Source organism: Podarcis filfolensis, assembly GCF_964270895.1.
Source record: "Podarcis filfolensis genome assembly, chromosome: 3".
NCBI lineage: Eukaryota > Metazoa > Chordata > Lepidosauria > Squamata > Lacertidae > Podarcis > Podarcis filfolensis.
In genome coordinates, this window is record NC_139606.1 from 66,489,046 (window position 1) to 66,503,470 (window position 14,425).

The 14,425-nt window shown below is 39.1% G+C and overlaps 1 protein-coding gene across 3 annotated transcripts in view; it reads left to right on the forward strand.

Moving 5' to 3' along the window:
- AKAP12 (A-kinase anchoring protein 12) overlaps window positions 1-14,425 on the forward strand; it is a 65,040-nt gene that overhangs the window by 26,751 nt on the left and 23,864 nt on the right. For all 3 annotated transcript variants that reach the window (XM_083607924.1, XM_083607921.1, XM_083607922.1), the window contains exon 2: window positions 11,275-11,392. Coding sequence is in view for 2 of the 3 variants with exons in the window: in XM_083607921.1 (XP_083464047.1) it covers window positions 11,275-11,392 (118 nt within the window). In the remaining variant the exon portion in view is untranslated. The remainder of the gene's footprint in view (window positions 1-11,274; window positions 11,393-14,425) is intronic.

The window sequence follows — 14,425 nt, forward strand, 5'->3', positions numbered from 1 at the left end:
CTGTCTGCATGCATCTTGATGAAGAAATGTGGCTTTGAGCTCATGCCTATCCCTTGCCCCCCTTGATGTTGATGTCTGGAGGGATTAGGATGGAATATCAGTGTTTCTCTCCTAGCCTCCATGGAAGTCGCAGCTGTGCCTGCAGATCTCCCAAGGGCCCAATCCTTACATCACTCATCTATGCCAGATGGGAGCTGCCATAGCACAAATATGAAAAAACCCACCTCCACCTTGTATCCTGGCCAACACAACCAGTGGAGTCTAGGGTATGACAGTGTGTCTGCTCCTTCCTGGCCTAACTTTGGATAGCTGTCAGTCATTCTGTTGCTTCCTTTTGCAAAAATGGAGAGATGTCTGAGCATTGCACATGGACTTCTGGTGGCTTTATTGTGTCAACCAGATGCACAAAAAGAGCTTTTAAACTCTGCCTTCCATGTGTTTCAACCATGTGCCGTTTCAACCATCTAGCTTTCAACTACTTAATGTTGAAATCATACATGTTAAACTCAGGAAAGTTGTGAATTATCTGTAGTGCATAATTTCATTCAGGTTGCAGTTTGTCACAGGTAAAAAGTGGGAGAGATTGCAGAATCATAAATCATATGTTTAGCACTACACACCAATTCTCAAAAACAAGATTAAATAATGTGTTACATTTTAAAATATTTGGCTTATAGAATCATTATTTTTCCATATGATAAATTAAGTGATGTTTTACCACACCTGTGGTCTAATTACAACAAGGCCTTTCCTAACCAGGAGACATCCTATCAGGAACATTTTGAATGTCAGAAATGAGAATTTAGCATGTTCAGAATACAGTATACCATACAGTAAAACTTTTGCATAGTATTAAGAGTTCATATTTGAGAATATAGTTATAAAAATGAATTATTATGATTATGATTCTTTTATTTGTACCCGGCCATCTGATTGGGCCACCCCAGCCACTCTGGGCGGCTTCCAGCATATATAAAAACATAATAAAACATTACACATTAATAAAACTTATAATGGATGGACTATGTCATTTTAAAAGCTATTGAAACAATACTTTTATACCACAGAGTAGGTAGAATTCTGTTGCCCTGCCTGAATCCCAAAGCTGTCATCTATAAATTTACAAAGAAAAGAGAGTGCAATATTATATTGCTTGTTTGACATTAGGTTCACCTGGCAAGTGCTATTCTTTACTAGACAGGAAAGGAAATGTGATATGGGATATTTGAAACATTATAAAAATTGAAGGTAAAACAGTGCTACTCAAGTCCAGCTCTGCAATTCAGTTGGAAATGCATTTTACTAAAAGACAAACTGAAACGATAAAAATATGATTCCTAGTAGATGGGTTGCACATGTGTGTGTACTCCTGCTGTTACAGAGGCATTAGCTTGGAAAAAGAAACCAAAACGTGACACCCTCGTTTCCTTGTTCTGCACTAGCTAAACTTGTTAAGAATGTAGAGTGCCAATTTAAAAAGAAAAAATGGGAAAGTTATCAATTCTGGCAGACATGAGTATGAGGTCAACATATCTTTGAACAATGCTAAGAGAAGGGGATTGTATTTTCAGTGCTAAAGCCACCTTGGATTTGTGCTGTGAACAGGAAGGTTGCAGCCGTACTTATTTGTTCCTTTTAAACATAACTCAGGAGTAGAATCAATAGGCAAGAATGAACAACTGAGGAGATCCAGAAAAAAGCATGGCAAGACAAAGGAGTCAGATTCAGGTGTAAGAAACTAGATGACCTGCATTGTTTCCAGTAACTGGCAGGTTCCAACTGAAGCCTGGTACAGTGGTACCTCTGGTTACAAACACCTCGGGTTACAAACACTTCGGGTTACAGACTCCGCTAACCCAGAAGTAGTACCTCAGGTTGAGAACTTTGCCCCAGGATGAAAACAGAAATCGTGCACTGGCGGCTCGGCGGCAGCGGGATGCCCCATTAACGAAAGTGGTACCTCAGGTTAAGAACAGTTTCAGGTTAAGAACGGACCTCTAGAACTAATTAAGTTCGTAACCAGAGGTACAAGTGTATAACATGGTCTCTCAGATCACCTCCAACACCCACTGCAAGTTCTTGAGTCTGCTGTATGAGTCTTTACCCTTGAGAGGAGTGTTGTTACTTACAAGCAGCTGCTTCCTCAACAGTCACATGATGACATTGGACTCTCAGATGTGCCCTCCCATCATCAACCAGCTGCCTGAGCTTGGACTTTCTGGCATTTCTGCTCTCAAGGGTTGGATGTGACTCAACATCTAACTCAGCCAGTGGTTCCTATGCTAGAGGTAAGTCAGGAACCTACCCAGAGGGTCCTTCTAGGGTATTCCTTGGAGGTGGACATTTCAGGGCTAGTGTTGGAGGCTCTGTCACCTGGGTTGAAAATCATGCAAACCAGGTCTTCAGAGGATTTGTTGGCCAATGTTGGGTCAGGGCCTGTCATGATAGTGTTTAACTGCATGCTTGTCCATTTTCAGATGTGGCCAGCCCCAGAGAGTTTGCTCCAAAGACAATGCAACCATCTGAGTCAAAATGTTTAGCTACCCCTGCTTCCTATGTTTCTAATTGTGCAAGTTTCGTATATTTGTGAATTGGCACTAGATGGCATATAGGAAGTGGTCTCTCCTGATTATTACCATCAAGAGTTTAGGCTATAGTAATAAAGATGAGATAAGGTGCCCTAGTGTTAATTTGTTTCATTATCTTAATACAGAAATGGAATCTGCATATTGCTGTAGAAATATTATTGGGATTATAGATTTATTGCATTTTGTGATATGAAACCTTATTTTTAATACCTTTTCCAAATGATTCCTAGCTTCACTTCCTGCTCACTAGTTCTAAAGTAAACTTTCACATAGTTGCCAGACTCTGAAAAATGCTTCTTAATGCCACAAAAAATAAAGAGTATTTCGAAACACTTATTTTCTTTCCCCCCCACCCCAAGCTTCTTTGTGGGTTAACAGTTCTTCAAAAATATTGACAGATTGAAATCTACACATGTACAACTCTGAAATAATGAGTGTCTTGTCCTCCAGCTACTTTGGAGAAAATCCTGATCCCACCAAAATTAAAGTTGTACGTATGTGGATTTCACTCTGTTTTCCTTTCTAAAAGAATCCCTAACAAAGAAGAACTATGCTTTTACCAACGTTCCACAATAATTTTAAAACATTAGATGGTACCAGATTTTCCAATCCTTTGGGATCTATTGAGATCTCTCTCCTTTCTCTTCTCTCTCTCCTCTGATGCTCTCTCATGTCTCTGCCTCCCAAAGGCTTGTGTGGCTGTTGGTGCAGCAGCCCTGGCTACAAGCTCTGCAGGCAAATAGTGCCTCTGGGGCTGGCCAGGGGGTGCTGGTTACCAGGAGCTGATGTGGGCTCAGAGCAAGTTAGTGGACTCAGCCAGCCAGTCCAGCATTCCTTGCTGCTGGGAATGGACAGACAAGTCCCAAGCCCCTGTGGGACAGCGTGAGGAGGCACCTCAGGATGGGGCAAGGGGGCAGTTCAGACACCAGGGGCGGCGGCTGCTGCCCAGAGGACTCCCAAGGAGAAGGGAATGGAGAGGAAGCTGAGGGAACACTCCACAAGGGTATTCAAAAAAGGGTGGCAAGCTGCCAGCTCTGCAGGCAAGGGGTGACATAACTGGGTTCCTGAGTCCCACAGGGGAGCTGCAGAAAGAATGTAGTTGGTCAAGGGAGCTGTGGACCCAAAAGTTTGAAAATCTCTGCCCTAGGTGGTTCCAATGTTTATGAGGACCCCTTTTTAATCTCAAGACCCCCACATGCTGATTGTTTTAATTTTAGGTTCTGTTAATTGACCAAATACATAATCAACATGTATAATGGATACTCCCGCTGCTCCTTTCTTCTTCCCCCAACCTTATTTTTTTTTAAAGCAAGCGCCAGCATATGGGGCAAAGGAGATGATTGCCTCTATCTGATAGGCAGCATTTGCCTGAACATGTGGTGATATCTCCACCAGTCCTCCTCACCCATTTTTTCCACCCTGCAGCTAGCCCCAGCACAGGAGGAAGAAAGTGCTTAGTGCTGGCAGACAGAAGCAACCTGAACATGTACCTAAGCATGCAGGGATAATCCTGCCACAGCTTTCTTTCTTCACCAACTTTCTGTTTAAAAGTAAGCTTCGGGACAGGGCTTCACAGACCTCTTGGGATAATTCTTTGGCCCCCAGGTTCGGAACCACTACTCTAGATACTAGTTAGAACCAGATCCAAAACTCAGAATCTGATCCAGAGAGAAATCAGCAAATAGCTAAGAGCAAAATGTTGACACATAAGAAACAAAAGCAAGTAAGAGAAATATTGAACTAAAATCTATCATGTTCCCTTCAGTCTTCTCTTCGCTTGACTAAATATACTCAGTTCGTCCAACCTTTCCTCCTAGGACCTGCTTTCCGTAATGTTGACCATACTGTATTCATTGTTCTCTTCTGAACATTTCCAATTTGTTTATATCTTTCTTCAGATGTGGTGTCCGGAACTGGACATGAATACTCTAGATGTGGTTGGACTAGTGCTTAGTTAAGATTAAAGAAAATATACCAGTTTCACTGAGGTTGCTAAATGGGAGAGCAAGCTGGTGGGCCTCTCCCTGTTGCAAGACCAGCTCAGTCAGGAAGTAATATGTAGATTTCAGGATCTTAGAATCACTCTTCCAATGCTACTTTGCCTCTACCTGGTTCCTACATGCATCCGTGTGTAGGAACCAGATAGAGGCAAAGTAGCATTGGAAGAGTAATTCTAAGAGGATGCCCCAATAGTGAAGATTATGCAGAAGTATGTCCCACATTTCTCTTAGGAGGGCTGGAAGAACTGGGCAGCATTGGAAGGGGGATGCAATTTCATAAATATTGTTCAGGTTTGTACTTAACTCTCTTGACTTGCCAAACTGATACACGTTGAGGAATCTTTTTGTGTGCTTTAATTTAGTTCTGATAGCACCTCACCTGAAACTTGCATCATCATCATCATCATTATTTATACCTCGCCCATCTGGCTGGGTTTCCCCAGCCACTCTGGGTGGCTCCCAACAGAACACTAAAACAGAATAAAACCTCAAAACATTAAAAACTTCCCTAAATGGCTACATTCAGATGTCTTCTAAAAGTCAGATACTTGTTTGTTTCCTTGACATCTGATGCATCATTTTTATTGCTTAACTGCTTAATTTCATTGCTTTTATTTTATGGCAAATGTTGTTTCACCAGTCTTGGGGGCATCAATTCTATTGCTTTATATCCTACAGAAAAATGGAGACTTCTACTTCAAATCAGTTTACAAGCAAAAGGGTTGGCTGTTCTGGACTGTGAACCATATTAAGAGCATCCTGTGCTCTTTAAAAATATGCTCTGATATATGACAAGCTTTTTTTTATTGTATTGGTACTAGATTTTTTTTATTTTGTGGTGACTGAAGCTGCCAAAGAAAAATTAAGACAAAGCATGGGTCTTTTCCCATGGGGTTAAAACTCTTCCTCTTGTGCTTTATTAGTGCCAGGCATATTAAATGTTACTTTCCCATTGTTTAATTGTGCAAGTTTTGTGGCTGAATCCTAAAAAGATTGAGCATATAACATCCAACATCAACAGTCTTCTGTGTTGAGTGTGATGATTTTATATTTGCAGGGCATTCACAAAAGCATGGGTAAGGAACCTTCTGAGATATGTCAGACTAAAAACACCATCCAATAGGCAGATTTTTGCAGATTATCAGGAACTTGGGCCAACAATTTGAGTGCTTGAAAACAATTATCCCCTCTGTAATGAAAACAGTTGCCTGGGTGATCTCACCAGGGTGGTTCAGTGACTGAGCACTCACAAAAGGTAGAGGATGCTCTCTAACTGGTTTTTGGGCCTGCTGATGTGTATATCTGTTGGCTGTATTTAGCTCCTTGAAATCTTTGTAATCTCCACCGGAATAACTATCAATACCCTTGATAACCATATAGTAATTATATATTGTATCCACTTCTGAGCTAAGGGATTTAGAACTATCTGAAATGCTTGTTAATTTAAAAAAAGAAAATCAATAACTATTACTGTTTTCATTAACATTGAAGAACATTGTAGAACTACAATTGCCTTGTTATTATTTATCAAACTTACTAACCACTTTTTAAGCAAAAGTAAATCAAAGTGACTTACAAGAGGAATCTGAATAGAGACCAATCATCCACATGACTCCTGAACATTTTACTGATGCAGTTGCTCCTAAGAAAGGCAAGGGGAGCTGGATTGTGTCTGTCATATTATTATTATTGTTGTTGTTATATTTATTTATATCCCACCTTTTTCCTGTACCGGGATTCAAGGTGGCTTACACAAATAAAAACAATACACATATAAACATATAAAATACAATCATTGATTAAACTGTAATAAAATTTAAACAATATATAAAAACCCAGTAAATACCCCCAAACAGTGGATTGGTGTGGTTGCCCTTTTTCTCACTTGAACTATGCACTTGCGCCTGGGTAGCTAATATGGAGATATATTATTCAGGTTGCTCTTTTAGTTCACTATTAAACTAGGATAGTTATTTGGTGTGGATTTAGAATTGGGACTGCCTAGCCACCACTGCCAGAGCTTTGAAAGAGCAGGGGGGGGGGTATTCAACCCTTTCGCCTCTTGCTCTCCCATCTTCTTCTTCCTAATGCCTGCTGCAGCAAGCAAAACTGGCAAGAATGTGAGGAAATGTGTGATTTTGTTTAGATTGGGCTCATTTGATCTTGAAGCACTTCTGTTTTTTTCTTACCAGTAAAATCTTTATAGTGACCGTATGGAGGCTAACTACTTGCTTGCAATGGATTGATTTTTATGGGAAATGGTTGGATTTGATTAGTGTTAGATTTTTTTGGCTCATGCGGAAAGGCTCTCTCTCCTGTTAGTTTTTTGTTGCTTTTAAAAATAATGTGTGAGTTTGAAGACTCTCGCTGTTATTTTGCTCTTTCCATTGCTGCTGAACTGCTTTCAGTCTATAACCTAGGGTGATATAATCAATACTGAAATGGTTACTACAGTGTCACTTAAGGATTTTCAAATCTTACAGGGTATGGTGCAGCTGAGTAATCTATCAACACAGACGTTTTAACAGTGTGGAAAAATATTTCAGTATGCCATTTAGTTTAATCAGTTGTTCAGACAGCTGGATCTAGCTTATTTTAGGAATCTGTAGTAGAACTGATGTAGAAGGATTAAGACAAGGAGGCAAAATTAGCACTAATGCATTTGGGCCTGGTATGTGGAATCCTTGGAATGATCCTGGGTCTGGCATGAGGAATGTTGGGAATGATGGTGATTAGAAGTGGAGGAAGACATAGCTATATCTGCCGGATTCTCTGAGAATAATGGGCAAAGCTTGCTACATTCATCAGCATGCTAATACTGAGTTTCTGAATGCTATATTTGAGGAGATGGTAAGTTGAGGGGAACAAAGGCGGAATGGAAAGTCAGCAGACATTAGTTTCCCTTCCATTCTTAGAAGGATGCAACCCATTTGAATACAATTCATTGTTTGTGTGTTTTAAAGCCAATTGTTTCATCAGTTTTCCCTTTAGAAAATAATAGGGTGGAATCTGCTTGGTGCAAGGTGGAAGATGGCTTTAGGGCCTGCAGGCAGAATAGGCAAAAATCCTCTCATCTTCTGTTAACAGATTCCTTCACTACATTGAAAGCTCTTCTGTGAGCCCAAGAGCATCAATTGGGTACCACCCATAGTTTTTATGTATTGTATGAATATGGAAGGAATAACCCTGGACCTCTGGGCATTTCCAAACTGTTGTTCTTTTGTGGATTAGATTTAGGTGCATACCGGCAAACTCAGGTTGTACAATTAAAGTGTATTTGGCAAAAAGAAGAAAAAAAAAGACCTTTTCCAGTAAAGAAAGTGACAGGAAAACACTTTGGAGAATGTGGGATAAGTACTTGCATGATGCAGCCTTGTATACCCTCCCTGCAAACAAATCAGAACCGGTGCTTAGTAAACAGCTGACATCATGTAAACCCCCCCCCCCCCCCGCATCATGTAACCTGGGATGAATTTTCAAGAAACACGTCATCTGGTAGCAACCTCAAAGCTTTCAGCCATCCTCACCAAAGTCGGTCCCTGTTTTTACTTTATTTTCTTGTTAAAACAAGTATCCCTATTTTGCCTTTGGTGGATATATCTCATTAGTGTGTGCACATGTACTAGAATTCTTCTCATTCCAGTCCTTGGTCAAGTTTCTAGAAGTTGCGTTTTGACTCTAGTGCACGTGCATCTAAATGCCAGTGCACTGCTTCCCATAACTGCCTGTCTGGATGGCTGCAAAAAACAGTGTTGAACAGACTATTGCAATGTAAACAAACATCAAGCAAAGAACCTTAAGCAATGTGTTCTTTGTGTTGGGAGGATGAAAATTTCAGACAGTGATCCTTGGTGTGAAAATAAGTTACCCAAGTACACAAATGTTAAAGAGTACATAGAGGTCAAGTGAGCAGTAAATGAATTGCTGGCTCATGCAGCATGCGTTTTTAATGATGTTATGCAAATCCGTGTTTCCCCCATGAAGCTAAGTGAGCGACTTTGGATAAGCCTTTGGTTTTGTTAGGATTAAATATAGTATGACCTCTCCTTAACAAAGGTAGCAGAAAATGTCAATAAATGAATAAATAATATCAAACTGACATAGTGCTATTTCCTGTATTCCTCATTTGTGTGTTCTTAGCTAAGTTTTTGTGCTTCTCAGCCATGTTCCAAAACAATTGCTTTGAATCTGACTGAGTTGAGTCATTCCAAATGGAATTGAGAACACTGCTTTAATATAGTTGACATAATTGGATTAAATTGCAGAACAGATCTTTCTGAGAAATGAGGCAGTTAATGTGAGTGCAAAGTAAAATAAGTAGTTCTGAGGTGCTAATGCAGTGGGAGAAATTGAATTGACACACAAAGTTAGTGCTGTGGGAGAATGTACCTTTCCAAAAGAGTCTGTGCATCATTAATCCAAAAATATTTAGAGAAGTAAATATGCTGTCATAACTTTTACTTTGTGATTTTTTTTCCGCAGTAAGAAGATAAACAATATATTCTGACAGTTTTTAAATTTTTGCATATAGCTGGCTTGCCTATGGTTACAGTTGTATCTGGCAGGGCAAAAAGCCCAGAATTAAATTTAAGATATTAACGGATTCAAAGGAAAGAGGGGGGTTTGCCCTGCCAGACTTTAAACTTTACTATGAAGCGGCAGCTTTCTGCTGGCTGAAAGAATGGCTACTTCTTGAAAACACAGACATTTTGGATTTGGAAGGTTTTAATAACATTTTTGGGTGGCATGCATATTTGTGGTATGACAAGGTTAAAGCACATAAAAGTTTCAAAAATCATATTGTCAGAAAAGCACTATTAAATGTCTGGGTCAGATATAAAGACTTGCTGGAAAATAAAATTCCAAGGTGGCTGTCGCCAATGGAAGCTAAGGCAGTTAAAAAGTTAAATATGGAGTCCAAGTGGCCAAGATACTGGGAAATTTTGGAAAAGGAAGGGGACAAATTGAGATTGCAGAGTTTTGAGAAATTAAAAGGGAAGGTGAGAGACTGGTTGCACTATCATCAAATAAATGAAGCGTTTAAACTGGACAGTAAAACTGGCTTCCAGGTGGAAAAATCAAAATTGGAGACAGAACTGTTAGAACCCAGTACTAAGAATTTGTCCAAAATGTACAATTTGCTGCTGAAATGGAATACACAAGATGAAACGGTTAAATCGGTCATGATTAAATGGGCTCAGGACATTGGTCATAATATTTTGTTTGCTGATTGGGAAAAGTTGTGGACCACCGGGATGAAATTTACGGCATGTAATGCCTTAAGAGAAAACATTATGAAAATGATATATAGGTGGTACATAACCCCAGTCAAGCTTGCAAAGATTTACCATTTGCCTGACAATAAATGTTGGAAATGTAAAGAAACTGAAGGTACATTTTTTCATCTTTGGTGGACTTGCCCGAAGATTAAGGCATTCTGGGAAATGATCTATAATGAACTTAAAAAGGTATTTAAATATACTTTCCCCAAGAAACCAGAGGCCTTTCTCTTGGGTATTGTCGGCCAAGGGGTGTTAAAGACGGATATAACTTTCTTTATGTATGCTACAACAGCAGCTAGAATACTCATTGCGAAGTACTGGAAGACGCAAGAGCTACCCACACTGGAAGAATGGCAGATGAAGGTGATAGACTACATGGGCTTGGCAGAAATGACGAGCAGAATCCGAAACCAGGGAAGAGAAGCAGCGCAAGAAGAATGGAAAAAATTCAAGGACTATTTAAAGAAATATTACAAAGTTAATGAAAGTTAGAATGATGATGGAATGGAAAGTAAATGGTTACTATTAGTAATGGTTAAGACAAGGAGAATAAGGAAGAATAGTCTAAATTTAAACTAAAATAAGGGAAGATTTGCTGAACAATCGATAAGAATTTGGAATACAGAAAGGGGAGGCATGAGGAAGTCGGGGAAGAAAGGTATAAGAAATTAGGATATGAAATGATACATGTTTTTTGTTCTGGTTTTGTCTTTGTATGTTTATGTTTGTTGTGTTGTGTTTATATGGAAAAAATAAAAATATTATAAAAAAAAATATGGTTACAGTTGTATCATTGTAGAGTCGTCATAAATAATGACTTATTGTGTACTCTTGTTTATTTTACCTGGTGCTTTCTTTGAGGAATAGCCTAAACTTTTAAATAAATTCTTGATTTGTAGATCAAGGATCTGTCTTTTTACCGTGTATCATGTAATTCTTTGTATGGCGGTATAGAAGTCAGAGAGACACAAGGAATGTTTATGACACCCATCCCACCATTATCTAAAGCTATCAGGGCCCATATTTGGCCTGAATACCAATAAAGTAAAGAGTATAAATACTAACTGTACATAGGACTTCCCACAAATTTCATCCTGAGAGTTGACCCGTGATGTTTTATTTTGAGCAAGTTGATCTGTGCTTGATTCTGCTATCCTGTATTTCATACTTTTAAAAGATTTTAGAGATGTCTAGCGTTACACTTTTGTTTAAAAAATGCAGTTTATGCTGAAATGTGGGTCGACAATATTTTAATACAGCCTGTAGCACATAATGTATTTTATAAATGATAAAGCATCTCTGAAGAAAAAAAAGTAAATGTGATTTTCCCCCCCTAGCACAAGGCTTGACTTACAAAAGTTGTTGCTCTTTTTCTTCCTCCAATCTCTCCCTTGGCCTGTGCAGCTTTTACAGAAGAATGGACAGATATCCATTATTAATGGAATTACAGAAGAACAAGTGGAGCTCAGCCTTAAGCCAGAAGAGCTGAAAAAGGAGCAGGGAGAAGCAGTCATAACAGATGGTAAGTAGATGCCTATAATGACATGGAAGATTACCCAGGACTATGGGATACACAAAAGGAAATTGGTACCTTGAGCCCTTTCCTATAGTACAAAACATCACTTTATTAATTTAACACTTTGATCCCAGGTTCCTTAATTGGGGATGCCCTCCCCCAAACAAATGATTGGCATTTCCAGCTTTGATAGTAATGACCACCTGTTGGAGAAGAGCAGGTGCCTGGATAGAGCGGCCCTCACCGCCTGGTTCAATCATAATCAGTAATGTTACAGATTCTTTGTAATAGTAAAGGTTCAATCTAGCTCCACTGCAGGTACTGTACCAACATGCATAGGTTGCGTGTATTGTCCAATATGACTCTGTTTTTCCTGCCTTCACCTAAGTGCTTACATGTGTAGGCTACATAAGGAAAGGGAAGCACATGTGCTCCTCCCATATCCTCATCCAACCTTATTTCTCTGTACCTTTTTAGTTACTTGTGTTCTGGAGCATATACAAGTTGTAGAGCACATGTGCAGAAGTCAAGTTGGGGGCACAATATCCATTCATGGACCTTTCATTTCTTGCAACAGCCCCTGTGTGCAAACCCTTAGAAGAAATGGGGCTTTCTGAACCCGATGGGAATCTTGTGTGTGGTGTTGTATCCAAGGTGAACTGGGTTAGGCCCAGTGTTTTTGAAATAGTCTATGTTTTCATTCTTCACTCCCTTACTAATAGTTGATATCTCTAGAGAGGCCCCGAACAAACTGTTTGTGTTGCAAAGAAAACATGCAGCAAGTTCATCCTGTTGTTAGAAAGTCCAAATAACTTAAGTTTCTCAATCATTGTGTAAATGTTTCGGTGTTTTTATGTTGGTTTAATATACCCAAATTGCTTGCTGAATTTGGAGATACCTCTGAATGTTAGAAACTTTTTCTGCCTGAGCACACCTGCTCCTGCTGCCGAGCCACAGCCTCTTATATGCCTATTTCTTATCTTGTCCATTAATAGAATCACACTTTTAAAAGGCATATGTCTGCAGTCCTCATAGCTCAGAAATGAAGTTTTATTTATTTTCATTATAGATGGTAGTGCAAAATCTCATCAAATTTGTTTCAGCCTCTGTTCTTTATGCCAACCATGTTTGCAACCCATATTATTTATAGTTTTTCCCATCACTATGGTGCCTTTACCTGACAATCTTCAGGGTGAAACTTTGACATACTGATTTTGACTGATCAGCTGCTTTTAAGTCCAGATTTTTAGTTGTTCTAGTGTATTTGACTGATACTAGTACTGATACAAGTTTTCAAAAAGTCACATGAGGATTTAAATAAGTAGTACTAACAGTAGCTTTTGTTTTAATTTATGTTTGCTATAAAGGGAACAGTATATATGGTTACAGTTGATGTTATAAAGAGCTTTTCATCTTCTCCATTGTTAAGATTGTATTTGTTTTTTCAGAAACCCTTTGATATAGAGGCATAACTTCAAAAACTTTCATATGCACATTCCCTGCAGTTAAAGCTTATCCAGTTTTGGGCTCATAGGAAATGCTCTGTTACTTCCTTCTTTCTATATACAAAAGCTGCTGTTAAGACAACATATTCACTTTTTACATGTTTAATAATGATTTTGTGTAGGCAAAGCTCTCTTAATTCCAATTGTGAGTCAGGAAGGGGAAATGTGCTGGGTAGCCTTATCCACAGTCCAATTAAGCTGATGTTCTTAAAAACAGCTTTGTCCTACTGATTAAGACAGCTTTTTAAACAGTTTGATTGGAGAATGTCAGGGATGACGCAGTGTTTATAGTCGAAGTCTGTTATAGTCTGTTTCATGGCCTATTTGAGAGAGAGAGAGAGAGAGAGTGCAGTAGGGATAATGGTGGCAATTAGGATTTTTTTTTATTTCATGCAGATTATATACCTATTGATATTTAAAACATTAAAAAACTAAAACTGAAACAGATTAAAACACATCAGTGTTCTAGATACCCAAATACATTTGTCTAAACACAATTGATTTTAGCAGGCAGCAAGAAGAGTACAGTCATACCTTGGAAGTTGAACGGAATCCTTTCCGGAAGTCCGTTCAACTTCCAAAGCGTTCGAAAACTGAAGCGCAGCTTCTGATTGGCTACAGGAAGCTCCTGCAGCCAATCAGAAGTCCCATCGGACGTTCGGCTTCCAAAAGAACACTCGAAAACCGGAACAGTCACTTCCAGGTTTTGATTGTTTGGAAGCCAAACCATTTGAGAACTAGGCTGTTCCAAAACCAAGGTATGACTGTACAGCTATATCAATTGGCAGGGAATTCCAAAGTATATGCACTGCCACATTAAAAAATTAATTTCTTACAAATGTGGAACAGATATTATGTGCCACCTGTAAAAGTGGCAGTTCCGCAGATCAAAGCAATTGAGTGGGCATATATGGGATGAAGTGATCTCACAGGTAAACTGATCCTGAGTTGTTAAGGGCTTTATATAGCAATAGTAACACCTACCTGGCCCAGTAGGCATCCTAGATCTTTTAAGCTTAGGAATTTAGAGTACCGTAGACCAGAAGGAATGTTTGGTACCAGGAACTCATCAGGTAAGGATTTTAATACCAAAACAAATAAAAGTTGGAGACTACTAATGTTGGTCTTCAGAACAGTAGCATAACTTGCAGTTTTGGGAGCAAAAAACAAGTGCTGAAATATGTGTAAGAGTGTTGAAAATTGAGTATGGACACCAAATCTCTGGCATGTGTCAAGCTTGCTGGGTAGCCTTCAACAACAGCATCTTCCTTTGTAAATATGATCCGGGTATAAATGAGGTGAAGACCGTAAAGGGTTGTACACCAAAAAGTCTGTAAGACTTAAAAACTCTTAACAAATCAATACTGTGGATTCAAAAATAATACAGTCTCTTTGATTTAGAGGTGACTGGTTTGTGATGGTGTATGGGGCTGGGCATTTCATTGGAAGGAAAATGTTCACAAGGTAATAGGAGTAGATGAACTCTTTCTTAAACAAAGCAGGTAAATTCTTCTGCATTCCAGACTAGCTAAAT